This window comes from Arachis hypogaea, chromosome 10 (assembly GCF_003086295.3).
Source record: "Arachis hypogaea cultivar Tifrunner chromosome 10, arahy.Tifrunner.gnm2.J5K5, whole genome shotgun sequence".
In the NCBI taxonomy this organism is placed as follows: domain Eukaryota; kingdom Viridiplantae; phylum Streptophyta; class Magnoliopsida; order Fabales; family Fabaceae; genus Arachis; species Arachis hypogaea.
Window position 1 is genome coordinate 116714683 of NC_092045.1, and position 23254 is coordinate 116737936.

The 23254-nt window shown below is 31.1% G+C and overlaps 2 protein-coding genes across 2 annotated transcripts; one reads left to right on the forward strand and one right to left on the reverse strand.

The window, feature by feature from the left end:
* Window positions 1-3120: 3120 nt before the first annotated feature.
* On the reverse strand, window positions 3121-5164 carry LOC112717133 (allene oxide synthase 3). The gene is made up of 2 exons (XM_025769237.3): window positions 4408-5164; window positions 3121-4146 (listed from the first exon to the last, which is right to left on the reverse strand). The coding sequence occupies exons 1-2, from the start codon at window positions 4975-4977 to the stop codon at window positions 3262-3264; spliced, it is 1455 nt and encodes a 484-aa protein (XP_025625022.1). The 5' UTR covers window positions 4978-5164; the 3' UTR covers window positions 3121-3261.
* Window positions 5165-14354: 9190 nt separating this feature from the next.
* On the forward strand, window positions 14355-16230 carry LOC112717135 (protein JINGUBANG). The gene is made up of 2 exons (XM_025769238.2): window positions 14355-15165; window positions 15332-16230. The coding sequence occupies exons 1-2, from the start codon at window positions 14618-14620 to the stop codon at window positions 16206-16208; spliced, it is 1425 nt and encodes a 474-aa protein (XP_025625023.1). The 5' UTR covers window positions 14355-14617; the 3' UTR covers window positions 16209-16230.
* Window positions 16231-23254: the final 7024 nt, after the last annotated feature.

Below are 23254 nucleotides of genomic sequence, written 5' to 3' on the forward strand. Positions count from 1 at the left end.
GTTGCGACTGAACAAAGGTCGGCGATCCCTAGAGGAATTTCCTAGTGTCCAAGTATGGGGCCCTCCCCCACACTTCTCGGAAAAATCCCACAATGGCCGCCTCCACCTCGTCCAGGTCATCTAGACCATACTTTTCACAAGGGGAAGCCTCCAACCAATAAAGGGGAAAGCGAGGGGAAGAATTCTCATCCAGGAAAAAGGGGTGGTGACCCTCTACGGCTTGCACTTTGAAAAAATAATTTTTGAAGTCATGGAAGGATTCGTCAAAAAGGGTGAAGATTCTCCGACCTTGTATGGCTCGGAAAGACACCCATTGCTGCTTATTATTTAGCCCACTAAAGGGCTTAGTCATGTGAAAAAGAAAGAAGAAAATCCTCAAAGAGGTCGGAAAGTCCAAAGCGTGACTAATAAATTGATAAATTTTCAAAAAACCCCAAGAATTGGGGTGAAGCTGGGTAGGGGCAACTCGACAGTGGTGCAAAACAGATATTTCAAAATCCGAAAAAGGAAGAAAAACACCCAGACGGGTGATCATACATTCATACATAAAGAAAAAATGAGGGGCCGCCTCATTGGCCCTCCCAAAACAAACCCGGTCTTCCGGACCCGGGATCACCAACTCATATTTTGGCTCGTCCTCCTCCGAAGTACAAATCCTGTGGTGAGTACGAAGATGAGTAATAAACTCAGCGTCGACCAAGGGTTCCTCCCCTAGGACCGTGACATCAACCCACTGAGAAAGAACATCTACAGAAGCCATTTTCTTTTTTCTTATGAAAGGTGACAGAAACCTACAAAAAGAAAAAAAGAAAAGAAAAATAAAAAAACACGGTCTCTAAAGGGAGGAGATACGAAGCCAAAATCTACAGACCAACCTATCTACCCACAAAACAAAAGCATGCAAACACAAGGCATGTCGTGAAAGAAGAAAAGCTAACCTTTATCCGAAAGTGAAGGTTGGAAGAAGCAGAAGTCTCCAAACGAAAGAATGCAGCACGAACAAAGAACGAAGAAATTTGAAAGTTTGCAGAAACGGAAAAATGAAAGAGAGGGAAAGTATTTATAAACATGCTAAGGGGCATAATGGTAAAAACGGAGCAGTCATTAATGAGAGTGAACCGTTACCAAAGCCATCAATCCCTAAACGCATCCTTAACGGACACGACGCTTGAATAGACGTAACTGTCAGAAACAAAAGGTCGCGAAAATCACGTCGGTTTAAAAACCCGTGTTTCCTCCAAAGAAAGTCGGCTACGAACCCGAGTTAGATACTTGAACCCAAGCCCTAAAGAGATCTTGGGCTCAAGTAGGGGCACTGTTCATACCCTGACCCAATAATAAAGGCCCAGGTCCAAAAGAAAGGCTTAGTCCAAAGGATTGAGCCTTACTACGCACCGACCTAGTATCAAGAAGTCGGTATTGACTACGACTTGTCCTAAAGAAGTCGGGCATGAGATTAGCTGGCAGATAATCATTCATTCAAATGAGTAACCGCCCTTAAAATCTCTCCAACCGCTTCATCAAGCCATATCTTAACCTCCCAAAGATAATGGGACGGTTAACACCCTAAAGATACGGCACTACTCCAACGGTGGTTATTGGCTCACCACTATAAATACACTGACACCCCTCAGGTATCTCTATGCCCAATACTCTCTAGACCTGCTCACACTCTTGCTAACTTAGGCATCGGAGTGTCTTTGCAGGTACCACCCCCTCTCCTCGTACAAACAAGTCGGACGGAGTCCCCCGAGTTGCACACTCATTCGGAAACCTCCTCCTTCACACATTTGGGCCAGCCAACGCCATCTATTCTATTAATCTCCGGTTACCCACCGTAACAAAAGTTAATTTTAAATTAAAATTAAAATATCCGATGTTTATTTAAAATTGTTTACATATACTTATTAAAATATATATATTTATTATCTCTGGTATTCGGATGGTTATTCTGAATAATATGAGTATATATTGTGTTTGATAAATTAGCAGTATTTTACTTTAAATGGTCGAACCTCTACGATAGCAGATAGTTACTTTTTTTATCCACATTGTATACTTATTCCATTGACTCTTTTAAATTAATTTAATTGCAATCACAAGCAGCCACCTACGCAATCCTTAGTTTGAGAAATCAAGTATCATCCAATTGGCAACTTGCATCTCCATAACTCCAAAATAAAGCAAAGCAACGAATGCAAAAGAAACAATGTAAATGAAAAACGAGTATATCATGTTTCACAACATCCAAAATTCACTGAACACAAATCTGTATTATATATAGGCCTTCATTATTCAGGGATATATGTGATTGATGGTAACGTTTTAGAAGCTTTCAAAATCATCTCCCAAATGAAATGAACATTGAATATAAATCCTAATTTTAATTATATTGTATTTTAACTGGTCAAATTTGTTCAAATATTAATCAAAATATTATCCTTTAATTTCTTCGGTCAAATTATACTATATTATTATGAAAAAAAAAATTCTATTCAGTCACCAAATTGAAACATTAGAAAAAAAAATAAAGTTATTATGAGTGATTTATTTAATAATAAAAGATTAAGATAATATATATACTAAGAAGTTAATGGAATATTTATACTACTCATCCTAAAAGCTTAAGCTAATGAAAAAAGATAATACTAATGGTTATATCTCTAATACTTTTTAAACTTCTATTATACGTATTATACAAATATTTCATTAGTTTCCTATACTCTTCCATACATAAAACGTTAAAAATCATGGCTGCAAGTAGGGAGATAGATTCGTTGAATCCAATTATTGTAAATAATGCTTAAAAAAATTACAACTATGTAATTATATTATTAATTAAACATTATTTCTCAAGTCTTCAACTTGCTATCATGATTATTTATGCACACCACATCTGGCCTTCATTATCAACTCGATCAAAAGGGAAAAAACAAAACAAACCAATCAAGCATGCATTCCAATAAAAGTAAATTCCTGTACACAAACACAAATTTTACTTTTAACTTTTTACAAGAAGTCATAGTGAGAGTACCTTCATTCAAGATTTGTCCAGGCAGGCATACATAGAAAATGAATTATATTAAATAATGTACATCAAAATTAACTATTAAAAATAAATTAAATAAATTACATATATTTATATATAAATATATTGATAATTAATTTTAATATACAAATAACATTTTTAATAAAAAATAGTAAATGAAAAGAAAAACAAAGTAGCTGGTTTTTTCACAAAGTACAGTAGAGATGAATAACTCAGAATGTAGAAGAGGCCTTAGTGAGAGAAGTGATGGTAACATTTGGACCCAAAACAATATCCTTGTATGTAAATTCAAAAGTATCATAACGCAAGAAGAATTCCACCAGAAACACCCTGCACAGTAGTATCACCAGATTCTTTCCCGGGCACTGCTTGTTCTCCGGCCCGGGCTGCTCCGTTTCAGGCCCGTTCGACCACACCACGTACTTCAACAACCTCTCCCCTTCCTCCCCAACGAACCTCCTGGCCACAAACTCCTCCGCCTTCTCGAAGATTCTAGAATCCTTCGTGGCGAAGGGTTGATACCCAAACAACATCTCCCCTTTCTTGATCTGAAAAGAGTCGTCGTGGCTATTTACTATTATGTCCTCTCTCGCCTTGGCGTATTGGTACGGCACTACAGGCTCTATCCTCATAGCTTCATACACAATGGATTTCACCAAACTCATTCTCTCAACACCGTTTATCGTGATGCCTCCTTCTTCTTTCACGACGCTTCTAACTTCTGCCGCTATTTCCTTGTGGAGCTTCTCGTCGCCCAAACCCACCCACTTCATCAGGGTTGGAAACTGGTTCTTTAACCCTCCGTACGCGTTGAACCCCGCCGTGAATATTATATTGTGAATGGCCTCGCTTCTTTCGATCCCGGCCTTCTCTGCTTCTTCTATAAGCTTCCCCGCGTTCGCCGAGAATGCTTCGTAGAGCTTCTTGTAGCTCGATTTCGCCAGGAAAGCTGGGAATGGAACCGTACGGATCAAGAAATCCTCTATGTAATTGAAGATCTTCGGCAGCCCCAGGGTCGCCAGTGGTGCCAGCTGGAACAGTAGCCACGTGTCAAACAGCTTCGGCCCTTCTGAACCTAGGTTCGTCTCCGCAGGATCCTTTTAACAATTAACAACAAGAAGAATGCGAATTAGTTATGGAAAATTCCAAGGGCGCAGTTTTATTAAAATTTCGTCGGCACTTAATAGTAAGGTGAGTAATTTTATAATTTTGGATGAAATTTTACATCATTAAAATCATCAATAATAAATAATTAATGACTACAAATCACAAAATTTGTTGATTCCTATCACTTCTCGTTAGTTATTACTACCACGTGAAACGAACTAACGATTCAGTTAGTTAGTTAGAATAAGTACCTTATTGTTGCAGAAGAGGCGGAACATGAAGTTGAAGGAGGCGGAGGAGACGGCGTCGTTTAGGTTTGCAGTTGCAGTTTTGGCAGAGAGCTTGTTCTCGATTTCAGTGAAGCATTCGGCAACAACGTTGCGGAAGAGAGGAAGAAACAGTTGCTTCCGGGAGGCGATGGTGCTGATGTAGAAGCTCTTGAGTGCGGCGTGGGCGGGCTCGTGGGTGTCGAGGTAGGCGCAGACGCGGTAGCCGCCTGTGAAGGAGGTGGAAGGCATGAAGGTGCCGTCAAGAACGTTGCGCTTCTCAACCTTAGAGTTGTCGAAGAGGATAGGGAAGGAAACAGCGTCCAAGAGAGCTATGACTCTTGGATCGGAGGAGATGAAGGGGCCAGGTGGCATGTTAGTACGGATGACGGTGGAGTTATACTTTTGGATCTTGGAGAGGAAGAATTTGTCGCGGCCTTGGTGGTAGAAGTAGTCGTGGCGGTCCTTGATGGGTCCGAAGAAGGGAAGGCCGTAGGTTCCGGGGATTGCTCTGAGTGGCTTATTGATAATCTTGTTGGTAGTGGTAGAAGCCATTGTTAAGGGCAGGCTACGGAATGGTGTATTATTTTTGTTTTTATTTTGATACTAATAATGGCGTGGGAATGATAGATGGTCCTATATATATGTTTGAAGTAGCAGCTACATGTTAGTGGTCATTGTCTATAATTCTCTTTCTTATTTATTTATTTATGATTAATCCCCTGAGACTAGAAAATATTAAAGTGAATTCTACATGTCTATTATATGGTACCTAACTTTTACCTAACTTATTTGATAGGTAAATTTTGAATATTTAATAATTTTTATTTTTATATTTTTAAAATTAAATATTAATTTTTAATCCTTTTAAAAAAGTTAGACAAATATTTATAGGCACTATAACCATCACCAAATATTAATAGTAGAAATAGCAAGTTGATGGAGGATAATAATTATCAACTGAGAACTGGTTTGGTCAGTGGTGATGCCTATTATTGGCTGCTGCGTACGTCGACCGTCGAGGTGGCAACTAAAGAATATTCACGGACATGCCGCCTCGTGCATGCCAGCCACCTTAGCTAGCTCACGAAATTTAGTGAAAATAATAAAATGCGACTATAAATGACAGAAATTAGTAAACTTAAGTAATTAGTTAGTAAATTATTATTTTAAAAGAAATGAACTAATAATAAAGTGTTAGTAGAAAATAATAAATTTTATTAAATAAGTAAAATTAAAAAAATTATACATCTAAAAATAAGTGATTATTAATAATAAGTAGTATTTTTTACGTTTACCATATTGGTAGAAATCTAGTTAATAAAAATCTTAAAGATTATAAATTCACATTCTTATCACTATATTTTATCTAAAATTTAATATTTAAAATTTAGAATTTAACCATTAAAATAAACTTATTTATCAGGATAAACGTAAGTCAAACTACAAGCTCTTAGCATATATATCTAATATAACCGACTGCTTTTCACTATTAAAGACAATTTTGTGTGACCTTTTTTCATTCAAATAAACCATATTCATGAATATTTCCTGAGAAAGCCGGCCATAGTTTCTAACCCTAAGGCTTCCTTTCTGGCCTCCATTGATCAATGCATTATATGTAGATGTAGTCTATGGTGGCCATAAGTTTTAGTATCTATGGTCGTTATGAATTTCACAAAATGATATTTTTAATTAAATAAAATAAAAAATTGAAATACGTTTTAGTTTTATTAATAAATAATGATATATTTATGAGTGTAAATAAAAGAAAAAAATTAGACCATTTATCATATTTCTTGACAAAAAAATGATCTATCGTTTTCTCTCATCGTCGGAAATGAAGTCGCTATTAATGTCCAAAATTTTAAAAATGATAGTATCTAAAAATACTTACATTGCATTAATATTTTCGTTATCTACTTATACTTTTCTTTTTTGTAATTAATAATTTTAAATTTCACTTTACTAATATTAAAATTTAATTAATAACAGTTTCTTTAGACTTCAAAATTTTTATTGCAGAATAAAATGATTATTTTAATTAAAAATAAAAGATATAAATAATTATTTATTAACGTGAGAAAAAAATTAATGCAATGTAAGTATTTTTAGATACTATCATTTTTTAAATTTTGGACATTGGTAGCGATTTCATTTCCGACGACGAGAGAAAACGTTAGATTATTTTTTTGTTAAAAAATTATGATAAATGGTCTAATTTTTTTCTTTTATTTACACTCACAAACATATCATTATTTACTAATAGAACTAAAACGTGTTTCAATTTTTTATTTTATTTAGTTAAAAATATCATTTTGTGAAGTTCATAACCACCATAGGCACTAAAACTTATAGCCACCATAAATTACACCTTATATGTAATGAGTCATGTATAAACACCATAGTAATAACCATAGCCAATTAATAAATATTAAATAAGACAAGTTCTAGCTATTTTTTTGTCTTTCTAAAAAGTGGTGTAAAGGATGAAAGTAACTTATATTTTAAATTTTAAAAACGAACTAAATCAATTCTTCAATTATTTTATGTATCAGGTTGATGACTCTCGTTAAATCTCAGGAATTCGCTTAAGCAATATTTGTTTTCCTTTTATTATTTCAGTATAAAACTTTGCGTTCAGTTTTTACTCTATCTCAAAATTAAGTTGTAAGTTATCAAAATGATAGACTCAAATGCACTAATTATTTAATTAATTAATTCATTATGCTAATATTAATTAAATGCTATGGTCCTCTTAAAATAATGGTCGAATCCTGAAAAATGTTAGATTGCATATACACGTTTCTGAATTCTTTTCCCCCCAAAGACTATAATTTATATGACTAAAAAAACATTTGAAATAATTAACAGAGGGGAGCATAATTATTGAGAGGGAATGTGTTTAGTACTTTAGTGCCCGTGACAAATAAAGAATAGAAAAGTAATAGACAGGGTTTCTGGGTTTGTGGGCCAGATCATTTGATGCCAGGCAGCTACTAAGAATTATTTAGTACCAATTTATAAAATATTATTTGGATTTAGTTAAAAAAAATCTCAAATTCATTAGGTAATAGGGGTGAGCACAGGTAGGTAGCAAGTATCGGGTTCAATCCAAACTAAACCGATGAGTTTTATTAGTAATTGGTTTGGATATTGATTTTGAAGGTACAAAATTCGAATTAATCCACAAATTCGATCATATATTAATTAAATAAAAAAATTTAAAATATATATGACTTTTTTATTAGATAATGATTATTCATTATTAATATGTTTGGATTTTAATAAATTTAGTTTTTAATGTATTTGGTGTTTAACATGTTTAAATTATTTCTATTGATGTTACATGTTTATTGTACTTGTTAAATTTTTAAGATAAAAATTAGTTATTTTTTTATGAATTTCAAAATCATCGGATACCTAATTATCCGAACCGAACAAATTCATTTTTAACCGGTTTGATTTGGTTCAGATACATGTACAAACAATTATAAATTCGAATCAAACCGAACCAATTACATTTTAATCAATTCGATTCTAATTTTATCATAAACCCAAACCAAACCGATCCGTGCTCACCCCTATTAGGTAAGGTATTTGTATTGAAATATTATTTTTCAAAATATTTATCATATAAAGAATACATACAACTATCTTAAATAACTAATCTTAACTAGTACCTTATTTAAAATGTTTATTAGCAATATTCATATTATTTTTATTATATCTTATTCATATGATTTTTGCTGTACAATTAGCCACATCTTTTATTAATATATAGATAAGATATACATAAACTTCAAATAGCTATAAATAAATGCATTCAAATAATATTGTATATTTGTAATAAGTGAATCTATTGTGCCGACAATGATTTTATAGAGAGAGAGAAAGAAAAAAGTTATAACAGAAAAGATGAAGAGAATAAAAAAGTGAATAATTAATCACTTATGAATTCATTTTTTTTAATATTAAATTCATCTAACAATATTGATCATATACATTATTAATTTTTGTTTTCTGATCGTGATATTATTAAGTTTTGTTAATAGTATCCAAAGCCAAAAGTTATTGTATATGTCCGATCCACGAAGAAAGCGTGTTTTGCGTTTCCCACGTTGGCAAAGTTTTAAAATTTTTTATTTAATAAATATAAAATAAATATATTAAAAATTTAATTTTTTTTATAATTTTAATAAAAAAATTTCGATTGTAATTTTAATATATTTTTTATAGTACAAGATAGATAAATTTTAATTTAAAAAAACAGAAACAAGAAAAAGAGTGTAAATAAAGTCCAGTGGCCCACATTGTAAGAATTTCTCACCTGATTACCACAAAATCCAAGTGTTAAGAACTTCTTAGTTCTTAGCTGATAATTCAACTTATTAATTCACGAAAAAAATTTCTTAATTTACGGGTTTTTTTAAAAAACAATTTTATGAAATACTGAATCTAAATTAAATATCCGAATATTCACTCTTTCACGACAATAATATTGAATAGAAAGAAGAAGAAATAATCATAAAAAAAGTAAAATATCCACTAGAAATAATTATGGAAGAATCGATCAGGAAGCATATAAGTCAAAGTGCATAGATGGTTTTTTGTCATAAATATTTTTGTTTTTTTGAATTTAATAATTATTTGAATAAAATTATAGAGAATAAATTGAAGATATATATTAATGTTATTTTTCTATTTCGAATTTTCAATGTTTTAAGTTTGTTATTTTTAATGGTAGAAGTGTTCTTATAAGGATTCTAAATTAGCATAGTTGGTAAGAAAAATTAAGTTAATTAGAGATCATACCTTAATGCACATATTTAAAAAATGTATATATTGTGAAATTGTGATATCATGAGCTCACAGCTCCTCTCCTTATGTTTTTATAGAAGCTATGAGTTGTCTTTTAAATTAAGTTTATATAGAAAAATAAATTATTATTTTTATGAGTTATTTGATATTTTATTGTGATATATCATATGTTCATATGATGCTTTTAGATTTATATGTAGTTAATATTATAATATTTTTTTAATAGTAAAATGATAGTTATAATATAATAATTAACTTTATAAAATTGAGTTATTAAATATTAATGTATTATAATGGGTGATGAGAAATTAATATTCTCCTCCTTATAATGTGTTCTTTAGAATATGAGAAAATACTTAATCATCAAATTGAATCGTTGAAATTTCCAAAGTTTACCTAGTCATAATAGTTCTCTTTTTTTGTTTGGTCATAATAGTTCGTTAAGTTCAACAAAAGGAGTGAAATGATTTCTTTTTTGTTTTTGGGTCAAGATGTGACCAAAAATACTTGATGAGAAAAATAAAAAAAAATTGAATATCCCTTAGGGCTTCTGATGATCTGTTGAACTATGGATTTTTGCATTGGAAGGCCTATTCGTACATATATGTGCAAAGGAATTAATTTAAGAGAGTAGAACATGCATCACCAAAACAAAATTAAACGATCATAGAAAATAACGGGTCCAAAAAGAGTTTACTAAATCATATACATAGATAGGACCCAAAATAAATAAATAAATAACCACATGCACAAACACACACCATGCCCTGACACAATAAAAAAACACACACACACACACAAATAGTTTAGTAGGGCTTTGAAAAATGTTGTTATGAATATATAAGCCTTTGAAAAAAAAAGGTACAGTATCAAATAAATATCTAAAAGAACTTTACAATAAACTTGTTTTAGAAAAATAAAGTCCACCCTTAATTAAGATCGTAGCATTGAATTTAATTATACGTTTCTAATGAAATGTGATGAAAACACTAACAAATGAAGAAGTTTGTCAAATATTGTAATTATATTATATATTAATTTTAGTATTGATAATAATAATGCTCTTTCTAATTTTCACGTTCTCTTTTATTCTATCACACGATACATGAAGTACATTTGCAATAGATGAGAATGAGTGTTATCTCATGTCATTGTTATAACGTACAACACAATTACGTTTGATTAAGGTTGTTATCTATGTTTGAATTTGACTTCAAATAATCCTAGCTAGATGCTTTATTTGTCAACCATTATATATGTATAACTGAGTATTCCAAAGGGCTCAAGAATAATGATAGCCCGAAAAATTGCAATTATTATTTGATTGATTTCATCCATATTCATGAATGTATCATCACAATATGTACAACATTATCCTCAACGTTTGTTTTTGTCGAGTGTTTAGGCAGCCGACACGTGTCTGACTTCAACTCTATTCCTTTAAACACTTGTCCAGCCATACTATGCACCAAAGGAAATTAATCAATGATTCTAATGAACCAATAATTTAAAGTAGCTACTTAAATAAAGATGTTTAAAATTTTTTTAAGATATTTTTTAATAATAAAAAATTTAGTATATATAATCGATTAAATTGTATTATTTTTGTTAAATTAAGCCATAAATAAATTAATTTAATCGAAAAGATAGTGAATCAAATTTTAAATTAGTCTAAATTTATTTTTTATAGAAAATAATTATAATATTTTTTTTATAGAAAATAACTAAAATATCCTTATTTTATATAAATAAATTTTGAAAACTCTAAATCCTAATTCTATGACGGCAAGAAGTAAATGACTAAAATTTAGGATTTTCAAAATTAATATACATAATAAAAATATTTTAGTTATTTTTGTTAATAAGGCTATTGTAATTATTTTTTATAAAAAAATAATATTAATTTAGATCAGTTTAAGATTTGATTCATCATTTTTTCGGTTAAATTAATTTGTTTAACCTAATTTTGACAAAAATAATACGATTTAATTGATTATATATATTAAATTTTAATTACTAAAAAATATCTTAAAAAAACGTTTTAAACGTCTTTATCTAAATAGCTCTCATAATTTAAACACCGAAGAAAATTAATCAATGATATATATTAAGTCAATAACTTAACGATATTATTTGTATGTTGTTTAATTTTATTTCCACTTCATAAAAAGTGACAAATCAAAGCAAGAAATTAGAAGTCTAGGCTCAACCAAATGTATATATGCATGCATGGCACTAACAATAAATAAAAAAAGTTTTAGTAGTATATATTGCAACAATCAATATTTTAATTTGGACCTACTTTCAAATGAGTTGTTACATTTGGGAATTTGTATAAATGGGGACAGACAAAATAGCTTGTTGGAATGACCAATGAAGAATAATATAAGCTGTTAAATTGAGAAATTTTTTTATAATTAATTATTTGTTTGAATCGAACTGGTCAAATGATCAGTCTTTAATTAATCTAGTTGAATTGACTAATTCAACTCCATTCTCAACACCATATTCTTAACCCTATCATTAACTTCTAAGATTGGCTTCGTAAAGAAGCGACGGCAATCACATATATTTCCCATATAAACCTAATATTTTTAATGCATTTTGAGAAATGTAAAAGGTTATTGACAAGAATATACATCTCACCACTAGTTCTGTTTCGGAATTGGTAAATCTAAGAAATTGATAAGAGTTCGCTTATATTTGGTCAATATGGTTTAGATGCCTATAATTCTAGGTAATAATTTAGGTGCAGTCGACTTTAGGTAAAATTGATTAATTGAGAATTGTTAGATAAAAATTTAGTCAAATTATTTAACGATTCTCAAATATTAACTTTACGTGAAGTCGACTACACCTAAATTTTTACCATAATTTTAACTTTTAGGTATACAAATCTTTTATTATATAAATTTTATATCTGCAATTTTTTAATTTTTAAACATATAAGATTGTATTAACTATTTAATATTTCTCAACTATCAATTTCACCTAAAATTAACTGCACTTATTTATATATATATATATGCCACTTTCTAGAACAAAATAAAGAAAAAAGCCACATCTTTTGGCCAAGTGTCCAATAATACAAATTTCTAGCCACTCCCGTGACACTAATCTGATGAGTGTTATCCTTGTAATTAACACCATCTTAATTCTTATGATCCTCTTTGCTGTGATTTTGACCTAGCATATATGAGAAGCCTTTACTCTTATTATTTTTTGTTATTTTAACAATATATGGTTTGATTTTAAGAATCATGCATACTACTATAGCTACGTGACCTTTTATCACTTTTAATATTGCTTGATGAAATGTTTATTATTTGGCAGTAAACTATGACTAATAACTGGCATTTGTTGGTTAACACGTCTCTAAATGTCAGCATCATGTTATTCTTGACATTTTAGTTACTTTTCTAGTAATAAGTTTAACTTTTTTTTCCCCTGAAGACCAATTTAGTATATAGATTTTGCCATTTTAAGTTATTAAAAAGATGCCTTTAAAGTTTAAACACTTCAATATATAACAAAGGCATCTTCAATAATGATGATCATCATCATCAGTCCTCGACAATATATATGCATGGCATTTTCACATATAAATAAATACCTTTACGCAGATACACTATCCATCCATCTAAGAACTCGGTACAATAATTATATATTATAACAACTATAAGTTTATTTTAATATATAAGAGTCCATTATTATAGTTATAAGTCTTGATTTAGTTTACGTAACTAAAATATTTTTAGTTTATATATAAATACTTAATGAAAGTAGGCATAATTTATACATTTTTTAATTTAGATGCAAGAGGAAGAATACTGTAGAACATAGATATAAAGTGTTCTACAGATATGAAGTGTACAGGTGTTTTATGCTGTGGTATTAGAAACAAAGATTAAACCGTTTAATTTTTTAAATACAATTTAGAGGATCTAATTACCTTCACCAAAATTTAAATTTCATCATCCACACTAATCAGACTGTAGCTTAATTTTTTTTTTATAAAAAAATCAGTCCAATTTTTTTAGTGCTGTTTCAGAAAAAACTGTTTTTACATTCATGTCTAGCATCCACATTTTTCAGAATAATGCACAACATACATACTTTTTATATCTAAAAAAAGAGCTTAATTTATATATATGGTGGGAATGTGGGATAGAATTGGAAGGACACCTGCAAGAATCCGGTGAGATAAGTGAAGCCCTAACGCACTACTAAAGTCAAAATGTTGGTGAAATGTTTGGTACAAAGAGCTTTTAATATCTACGATTGCTTACCTCAATACTAAAATAATGTAATCTATGATGTGCTTTGCATGGTCCATATGCTTTCTTTTCCGGCAAACGCAATCTATCTTTTGACAATACAAGAGTTATGTTTTCTTCAAATGTTATGCTCACGTATTTGTTAATACATCATATTGAATGGATCTGGAGAGTCGACATTTTCAATACTTTAATTTGTGAGAAAAGAAAATAAAATTAATAAGAGAATGTATATATATAATATATAAATATAACTACTTAAAATGAAGTAGTTAAGGAGTTGGTTTTGTTATTAGTACTCATTAAATTTAAATAACGGAGTTTTTTTTAAAAAAAAAAAAGATCTAGCTAGGGAGATAATAGACTATTTGTACAATATATACAATGAGTATTGAGTTATAAAATGAATATCCTGATTTTAGTATTCAGTAAGGAACGAATTTTTGATTTTTCGGATCTAGCGCTCTAATACCATGTCATGATACCACTCATCCCAAAAACTTCAGCTGATGAGAAAAAATAACACTAATAATTATATCTTTAATACTTCATAAATTTTTATTGTGCATATTATACAAATATTCCATTTCTTTACGGTACTTTCCCAAAAAAAAACAAAGAAAAAGCGATGTTCGCTGTAATCAAACAGATATACTTTGTTTCTTTTTGTTACAAAAAGACTATTTTAAGTGTGTAATTACAAATTCCCAAACAATTTGTTAAAAGTGAAGCTAAATTTAATTTTGAAAAGACGTATACAAAGAAATTGTGATTATCCCGAAGAGAAACAAAAACTCTGTATGTAACCACTAACTAACCAAGCATTACCTCTTCATACCGGACTTACAATACACCACACATTATGTGGCACCGCCACCTGTCCCCAATCACTATTACTCTTCTATTCAACATTCATGCATTTCTCTTCCTTTTATTTATATAACCTCGTAATCCAATCTCACCTCTCCATTCTCTGAAACAAATCTCATCCTTTTCTTCTCCCTCTTCCTCTTCTTCAATTTTTTTAATTATTAATAAAATCTTGATTTAATTCTTAAATTTTTTAAAAACTACAATCAAACACGAAAGTCTCTACCATGTTTGTTGATCCAAGCTCAACGTTACACCGGCCAAAGCTTGGAGTCTTATTGCACTCCGATCTGCCGTCATCACCTCACGTCGACCACGACCACGACCTCCAAAGCGAGGATTCAGACTACTGGAGTCAGCGGCCGAGTAGCGCCTCGGGCGCCACCAGTTCCACCGTCGGTTCTCCATACATGACGTCACCATTGAACTACCAAGGTAACACCTCTCCCTACAACAAATCGCCATGGCTTTTGCCGTCTACGCCACCAAAGCATCTGAAACAGAACTTGATGACGGTGCGAAACGGGCTGGTTGGGTCGCTGGTAAGAGAAGAAGGGCATATATACTCGCTGGCGGTGGCTGGGGACTTGCTGTACACCGGCTCCGATAGCAAGAACATTAGGGTTTGGAAAGATTTGAAGGACTTTACCGGCTTCAAATCAAGAAGCGGTTTAGTTAAGTCTATAATTATTTCCGGCAAAATAATATTCACCGGTCACCAAGACGGAAAGATTAGAATATGGAAGGTGTCTCGAACCAACCCAACCAACCACAGGTAAAAACAAAGCAAAAATAGATTTGACTAAATTATTATCTAATAATTTTCAACTATTAACTTCATATGAACTTAATAAGCATCTTGAGTATGAGTTCATGCATGATGATTAATATTGTTGAAGTATTTTTGTTAGTTAGTTTGTTTATAACTAACTCTAAAACAGGCGCATAGGGAGCTTACCGACTTTAAGAGAGTACGTGAAGAGCTCCGTGATGCCGAAGAGCAAGGGGAGGCACTACGACGCCGTTTCGAGTCTAAGCCTCGACGAGGACCAAGGCCTCTTGTACTCCGCCTCCTGGGACAAAACCGTCAAGGTATGGAGCATTTCCGATTCCAGATTCTTGGAATCCATTGAAGCGCACTCCGACGCCGTCAATGCAGTCGTTGCGGCGTTCGGGTGCTATGTTTTCACCGGATCTGCAGACGGCACGGTGAAGATGTGGCGAAGGGAATACCAAGGGAAGAAAGGGATCACCATGCACGTTCTAGAAGAGGTTTTGTTGGATCATGAGAGTGCCGTCACGGCACTCGCGGTCAACCGGTGGTCCATGGTGCTTTACGGCGGATCTTCCGACGGAGTGGTGAGGTTCTGGGGAATGAGAAGGTGTAACAATAAAATGCATGGATTCTGTCAGGAGGGAGTGCTGAGAGGGCACAAGCTTGCGGTTCTCTGCGTGGCGGTGGCGGGGAACCTTGTGGTGAGTGGGTCCGCCGATAAGAGCGTTTGCGTGTGGAAGAGAGACGAGGAGAGTGGGAAACACGCGATGCTTTCGGTTCTTAACGGTCACAGTGGACCAGTTAAGTGCATTGCAGCTATACAAGTTGAAGAAGAAGAGGAAAGTTATGGGTGGATGGTGTACACTGGGAGCTTGGACAACTCCGTCAAGGTCTGGCGCGTCTTGGATAACGTGCCGCCGCTTCAGTCGCCGCTGGAAGTCACGGCGGCCCCCGCAAGAATTAGTGTTATTAATAATAACAATAACAGGATAAAGAAAGATTATTATCGTTTCATTAAATCAAAATTAACACGTAATTTATGAATGAATTCTATCATGTTTTTAATTACTTGGTGCAGTAACTAAGTATATTAGCAATTTAGAGCATACAAAATTTATTTGTCCCTTTAATCACAGTTCCAATCTTTACCCTACTGAATTAAAAGATACCATAGGAAAACAAAACTATAACAAACCTTCAAAGTGTTGTCTAAAATTTTGCCTACTATATTAAGTGTACTTTTGTCTATAACCTTATCTTTTGAATTTTGTGGAGCCATGAAAAGATAATTAAAACTTCTCTCAAAGTAATCAACATATTATATATCATCTTTAATGATAAATCAAACATATTTTTACAAGTGTGAACCTACAATTGAGCTAAACTAAGTATTGGAAATTTGGAATAACATTATTCTTGGTTCTCCTTGTTGAGAAGGGCTTAAGATTGCATGGTGTACAAATGGTTTTGTTATTAGTATATGGTCCATTATTGGAGAGGAGGGTGTTATGGTAATTCCAGGTTCCATTAATTGATTGAGACGCATAGAAAGTTACATACTTCATGCATCTGCCCCCAAAGGAAGGGATTATTTGTAGCCTGATATACTGAGAGATAATATTACATACATTCATATATGCATATTCTTCGACATTGGACAACTACTCAACAAAGCTAGGTGCCAAAAACGGAAAAGCTAAGAAAGCAAAACGACATTCTTTGTTTTAATTGCTGACAAAAGAAAGCTTTATGTATGTATTGAAGAGATAAATACCTTAAATATTGCGTTTGAGGAAACGTCAACTCTGGCTATGTAGTATGTACCATGGTTGTGAATGCTATTAGTTTGTTCAAAAATGTTATTTGTATACTAAAATCAGCTATAATATATTTGTGTATATGTGATTTAATTTATTTTTAATATAATATGTATTCATATTCCAACATGTATTTTATACTGATGGTTGATTTTGACGTGCACGTAGACTAATTTGTTTGATGTAATTTATAAGGTTGGTTGTGTTATATTATATACATTATCATCTACAGCTTTTTAATATATGATTAATCTTGTGTAGCTCATTTCTTGAATTTGAAAGGCATAGAATATCCAAACGAGGCACTAACGAATACAAAATAAATATACCAATAATAAGAGAAAAATGATATTTGTATATATACTTTTATATTTTTTTATCTTCCTTTTAAAATATAAAAGATCATCTTTTATCTCCTCATTTCTTATTAATAACTCTTAATATAAAAAATAAAAAGTATAAAAAAGTATACATAAAGGTATATATACAGCATTCAAATCTAATAATAAGACGAAACAAAAAAAATACTTCTTAAAAATTTACTTGTTATTAAAAATAAAAAAATAAAAAATAAAAAATTCTTAAATTTTAAACTTTAATAAATTTTAATTTTAAATTATTGATATAAATTATTAAATATGATAAATAAAAACAAAAATTTATTTAATTAATAAAGAGTGCAACAATCGTTAAAAATATTTGAATTTTTGCAATATCCTGTGTATTGGACTGAGGAATTGGGTTACATAGGCCCATAACTTTTCACGCAACATCTAGAAAGCAACTCTTATTTAAGCCCATAATCCTTTTTTCCACGACTAAAAACACATGTGCTCATGACCAAAAAATAAAATAAAATAAAATAAAACACATGCAATTTTATCTTTCGAGCGCGCTACCCATCCATGTAACCATGTAACCAACTTGGCCCAAGCCCAAATAGAATCATGTGCATTAATGACGAGTGAAAACACGTGCTTTATCTTCTTCTTCTTCTTCTTCTTTCAAATTCACGTATACCTCCTCCTCCTCCTCCTCCTTCTTCTTTACGCACACAGATTCTTCTTCTGCTTCTCCTCATCTTCCTTCTCTTCTTCTTCTCGTCTTTCGTTATCGTCATCACCAACAACACCAACATTTTGCTAATGGATTATTTTTTCAATCGAATTGAATAGAATGCAATTGTTAAATTGAATTAAATTGAATTGAATGGACGCATGTATTTTGAATATGAATTGAATTGATAATATCTAAATTGTAGAAAGAGATATTTCAAATTTAATTTCATATAATGGATTGTGTTTTGTTCACTGAGTATAATCAGGTGAACCGAAATGGTCAACACCACTGAATCGAACACCAATCATGTGCAATCATGTGCTGAATAAACGTAATAAGCATTCAATCAGTAAGAAAAATATTTCTGCATGCACAAGGACTCAACTGAACACATTAACAATCAAATGAATCAAAATGAACAACTCCACTTAACCAAGCAAAATGTTGGTGTTGTTGGTGATGATTATAACGAAAGAAGAAGAAGAAGAAGCAGAAGAAGAACCTACGCGCGCGAATTTGAAAGAAAAAGGAGGAAAAAAATACTATTCTTGTTGATTGAAAGTTGATCACCATTTATTCACCACATGAACATTGTTCGGTTCGGTGGCCTTTGTGATTTTGATTCACCAAATGAATGTTGTTTGGTTCGGTGGCCTCCTTTTACTTTGTTCAGTGTTTAAGATTATTGTGATAGCATGTAGCAATCATTTCCTAGCTGTCTCAATATAATAATCTCATTCAACTGATTTGAAGTTGAATAATTCATTGTTTCAATTCAAAAGTCCTGATCGAAGATGAAACGAAAAAGAAGAAGAACGACGAAGCTAATTAGGTTGAAGTCAATCCAGATCCATAACGAAGAACACGAGTAGAGAGGAAGAAAGAAAACGCGAGCAGAGAAAAACGGCGAAACCTATAACGTAAGCAGAGAAGAAGAAAGTTTAGGTTGCAGCCAAAAGATTTACGTTGAGCAAAGGTCATAGAAAGTTTATGTTATATGTAATGCGTGAATCACAAACGATTTGGAGATTGGAGGAAGCGCCTATAACTAAAAAGACTTTGATAAAATTCATAAATTTTTTACATAAATGTAGAATTTTTCTCTTTATCTTTTATTTTTTCTTTTGGACTTCTTCACTTTCTCACTTTCTCTTAAGAAGAAAGCAACTCTTCTCCCAACCAAAAAGAGAAAAAATTAAAGGAAACAAGTCGATCTTCTAAAAAGCATGGTCATGCAAGTTGTATGTCTTCAAATGAATCACATCAAAACATGATTATTTTGAAGTTTGTAACTCGGTTGTTAATATATTACATTATTATGAAGGCATTGCTGAATTTGTCCAATTTATACTTTGCTGTCATTTTTGTTCATTCCTTCTAGCTAGAGAGATGGCGTAGAGACCACATTATCATTATTTGATAATTGATACGAGATTCTGATGATGAAATTAAACCGGAAATGGATGATAGAAAATTTGTTTTGTTTTTCTTTTTATCATTTAACTCTTTCGGCACATTTTTTTTCCCAAAACAGTAGATAATATTTTATTAATTATTAAAAAATAAAATATAAAAATGTCTAAAAGTAGGATAGTATAATAAAAGATGGAGATTTTCTAAAATAATACGTTGAAGGTATTCATCAAACAGTGCATGGTCGAAAAACGAAAAAAATCTTAAAGAAAAAAAATAATAAATCAGATTGAATGAAACTAAGAGTTTGCTTTATGGAGCAACTTGACAGAGCTTACTAGAATGACAGATGGCATTGAAATAGAACCTTCAAAAATTAACTGGTTGCGAGCTTTCCAGCAATTCTAACAAATGATGGCAAGCAATTGAGGATTACGGTCAGCATTCTTAACGGGTTAAGCATCTCTGTTGATGCAGTCCACCATGTCCAAAAGTCATTAGAATTCTGAGGAGGAAGACAGTTACGAAGATAACTCTGAGACCATACTTCTTTAATTTTAGAGCAATCGATCAAACAATGAGTGACTGTTTTCTGTTGTTTTATGACGCAAGGGAATATTGGCGATATAGATGGAATGGGGTGATGAATCTGAGCAAGCACCGAAAGCCGGCCAAGGAGAGAATTTTGTGAGGCAAGTTCAACTTCCATAAATCAATCAACGACTTTTTCTGTTGTATATAATTAGGGTAAAGTTCCAGAGGCGGATAGTAAAATAAATAGCCAATTTTATAATCCGAAGTTGTATCACCAATAAAATTTATAATTTTAGACCAATACTTAATCATTAAACATACTTTTATATATAATATCTAAAAAGTACAGGGTTAGTTGAATCTTAGATCTTAAATCTAAATTTTAAACTCTCAATTCTAAATTTTAATAATATAATAATAAAATATTAATTAATATTAGTAAAAAGTTATAACTTTTTGATATTTTTTAATTACATAATATTATCTAAATAATTTTTTTGAGCTCAGCGGTTCAAATCAAATTTTTAAGATGAACTACTATTGAAGATACATAATTTCTTTTTTTGTTATTGTTGTTTTTTTATTTTTTATTTTTATTTTACTAAGGTTAGCATGTTTGCAAAATATCCATTGAGATAGTTTCCATTATTAATTGTTAACTAATTAATTAATAATTAATTATAATACTGATACCTACAAACAAGCCAATTTAGTCCTTGTCTTCATGATAGTTATGGTAGCCATTTATTAATGAATGAAACACATTAAATATCTATGTATATTCCTATGCCAAACCTGATATTTTCTAGGACGACTGACAAAATTTCCAGGCTAGAAAAACACTTTAACATTGACCTCTTGAAATATCTAAACTTCCAAGCTAAAAAGCATGGATACTAAAATGAAAGAAAATAATATAACAAGATAGGGGTATTGAAATTTGAAAAAGAAAAAACGGCGGATCTATATTCATCACTTTGTACATTTTCTTTCAAATTATGCTTATAATCCTTATATTCACTTTGTACAATTTTTTGCTTTTTTTTTCTTCTCTTCTAGTCTGTATTCAAAATCAATTTGTCTAATTAAAAACATAGCTAAATCTCTACAGTGGGACTGAGATTTACGACTTTCACTATTTTAATCTTTTATATTCAAAATTCACTATACTGGTCTCTGAGATTCAGCTCTAATAATTATATTAGTCCCTGAACCCTTTTCAATTTGAGTCAATGAATGGAATGCTAACCTAGTTCAGTAGCTCTGACTTGCCAAACTAGACACATGGCTAAATAGCGTCTTTTAGTTTTATATCTTAAATAAGACAAACGAAGTCATTTTGGAAAATGAATAGAAATATAATGATTTACACATCATATAAACTCTTCTTCCTCTTCTGATTTTTGCCATGTTCAAATGTCAAAACAAAACGACGTTGTTTAGTCATGTGTCCAGCATAGCAAGTCAGAGTCAATTCAACACTTAGTTTGCTTGATTCAGTATTAGAAAAAGTCCAAAGACCAATATCATGTCCAAAAATAAATCTCAAGACGAGTATAAATAATTTTAAATTTAAATGACTAAAATGGTGAAAACTGTCTTGAGGACCATTTTAAAAATTTAGTCTTAATAAAAACATATGTCAATAATAATGTAGAGTTATTTTTTGGTTAATGTCCACTTGTGAATGCATAAGTGTGTTGTCTGAACAGCAAGTTCTCTAATATTTCAGAGAATGCAAACTTAAACTATGAATTAAGATGAAAATAAATTAACTTAAAACTTTTATGTTTTGCATAGCTAAATAACAAATCTTTTATTATATTTTATTAGTTCTTAAAATGAAAAATAGCAAAAAAAAAATGTTTTCATTGTAAAACATGATCCCTTACCATGTATAGAAATTTCCACCTTTTTTGATAATCTTATTAATTAACTTCAATTATCACCAAAACATCCTTTTAAGGATATGGTTGGGATGAAAATTTTCAGTTACTAATTACAAACTTTGGAAGGAAAAAATGCCAATTACTGAAAACTACAAGAATAGTTTTTCAGTTTCTTGCTTGGTGATTGTAATTAGATTATCCAATAAAGTAAGAGCAACTAATTAAACCAATGACGTTATAGTTTCTATAATATACGAATAATGTTGTTATCTATCTGAGAATCTAAAAGTGAATACCAGAGAACTTTCATCAAGATTTAAGGGTGAAAAATCATAATTCAGATATTGGAGTAGGAGTTATATAAACATAGTAGTTTCCATAATAACAGAATTTTCGTTACAATTTTCTTAGTCTATGGCATATACATATAGATAGAATGAACAAGACATGTTTAGCAATTAATAATCAGCAAGGAACAAATCTATCCATAAGCAAAGACACAGTTTCCTCTGACATGGTTGATACCTCTCTCTGAACAGCCACCATCTCCTTTTGAGATTCCCTTTTCATTGCTTTCTCTTCTTTAGCTTTATTATTGGGTGCCACTACTTTCTCTCTAAGCTTGGTTAACTCCCACATCCATGCTTCTACCATTGCAGACATTTTTTTTTTGGCAATCACTTAAGAAGTTAAGAGTTTTCTCTTATTTGTTGAGAGCTTTGTTTTCTGTTTTGAAATGAAGGTTGGAATGCAAATGGTATGGTTTATATAAGGGAATGAATAGGAATAGGAATAGGAATCGGAATAGGAATAATAGGAATAGGAATCTTGGGATATACTCAAAATCTAGAATATTATTCTTTTCTAGATTTATATTGGCTGCCTAATGCAAATTTTTCATGAGTGGTGGATATTCATTCAATTTCATGATTTTCTCATCTTGTCACATGTGGCATCGTGGAAGAATCCATAGCCTATTACAATCTAGTTAAAAATCTTGCTACAAACTCTTATTATTATTATTATTATTATTATTATTATTATTATTATTATTATTATTATTATTATTATTATTATTATTATTATTATTGATGAGAGAGTCAATAATGCATTGATGATGATTTGATATCAACAATGCTATATAGTCGGCAAATATTATTATTTTGAGTCAATACTTGGCCAACAATAATTTGCACCTATATTTATAGGAGTTTGTCCACAAAAAACATATAATTTGTACATATATTTACTAGAGTTTATATAAACGAGTCAATACATTTTGTACCTATATTAACATTTGCCAGAATTTACGCATGTGAATTAATAAAATTTATTTGTTAATGACAATTTGATGTTTATGCTACCAAATACTGGTCA

Bases quoted from the DNA above. Each gene is read 5' to 3' on its own strand.
- LOC112717135 (XM_025769238.2), top strand. From the start codon at position 14,618: ATGTTTGTTGATCCAAGCTCAACGTTACACCGGCCAAAGCTTGGAGTC. The intron at 15,166-15,331 runs GTAAAAACAAAG...ACTCTAAAACAG, and splicing joins ACCAACCCAACCAACCACAG to GCGCATAGGGAGCTTACCGA.
- LOC112717133 (XM_025769237.3), bottom strand. From the start codon at position 4,977: ATGGCTTCTACCACTACCAACAAGATTATCAATAAGCCACTCAGAGCA. The intron at 4,147-4,407 runs GTACTTATTCTA...AATTGTTAAAAG, and splicing joins GCCTCTTCTGCAACAATAAG to GATCCTGCGGAGACGAACCT.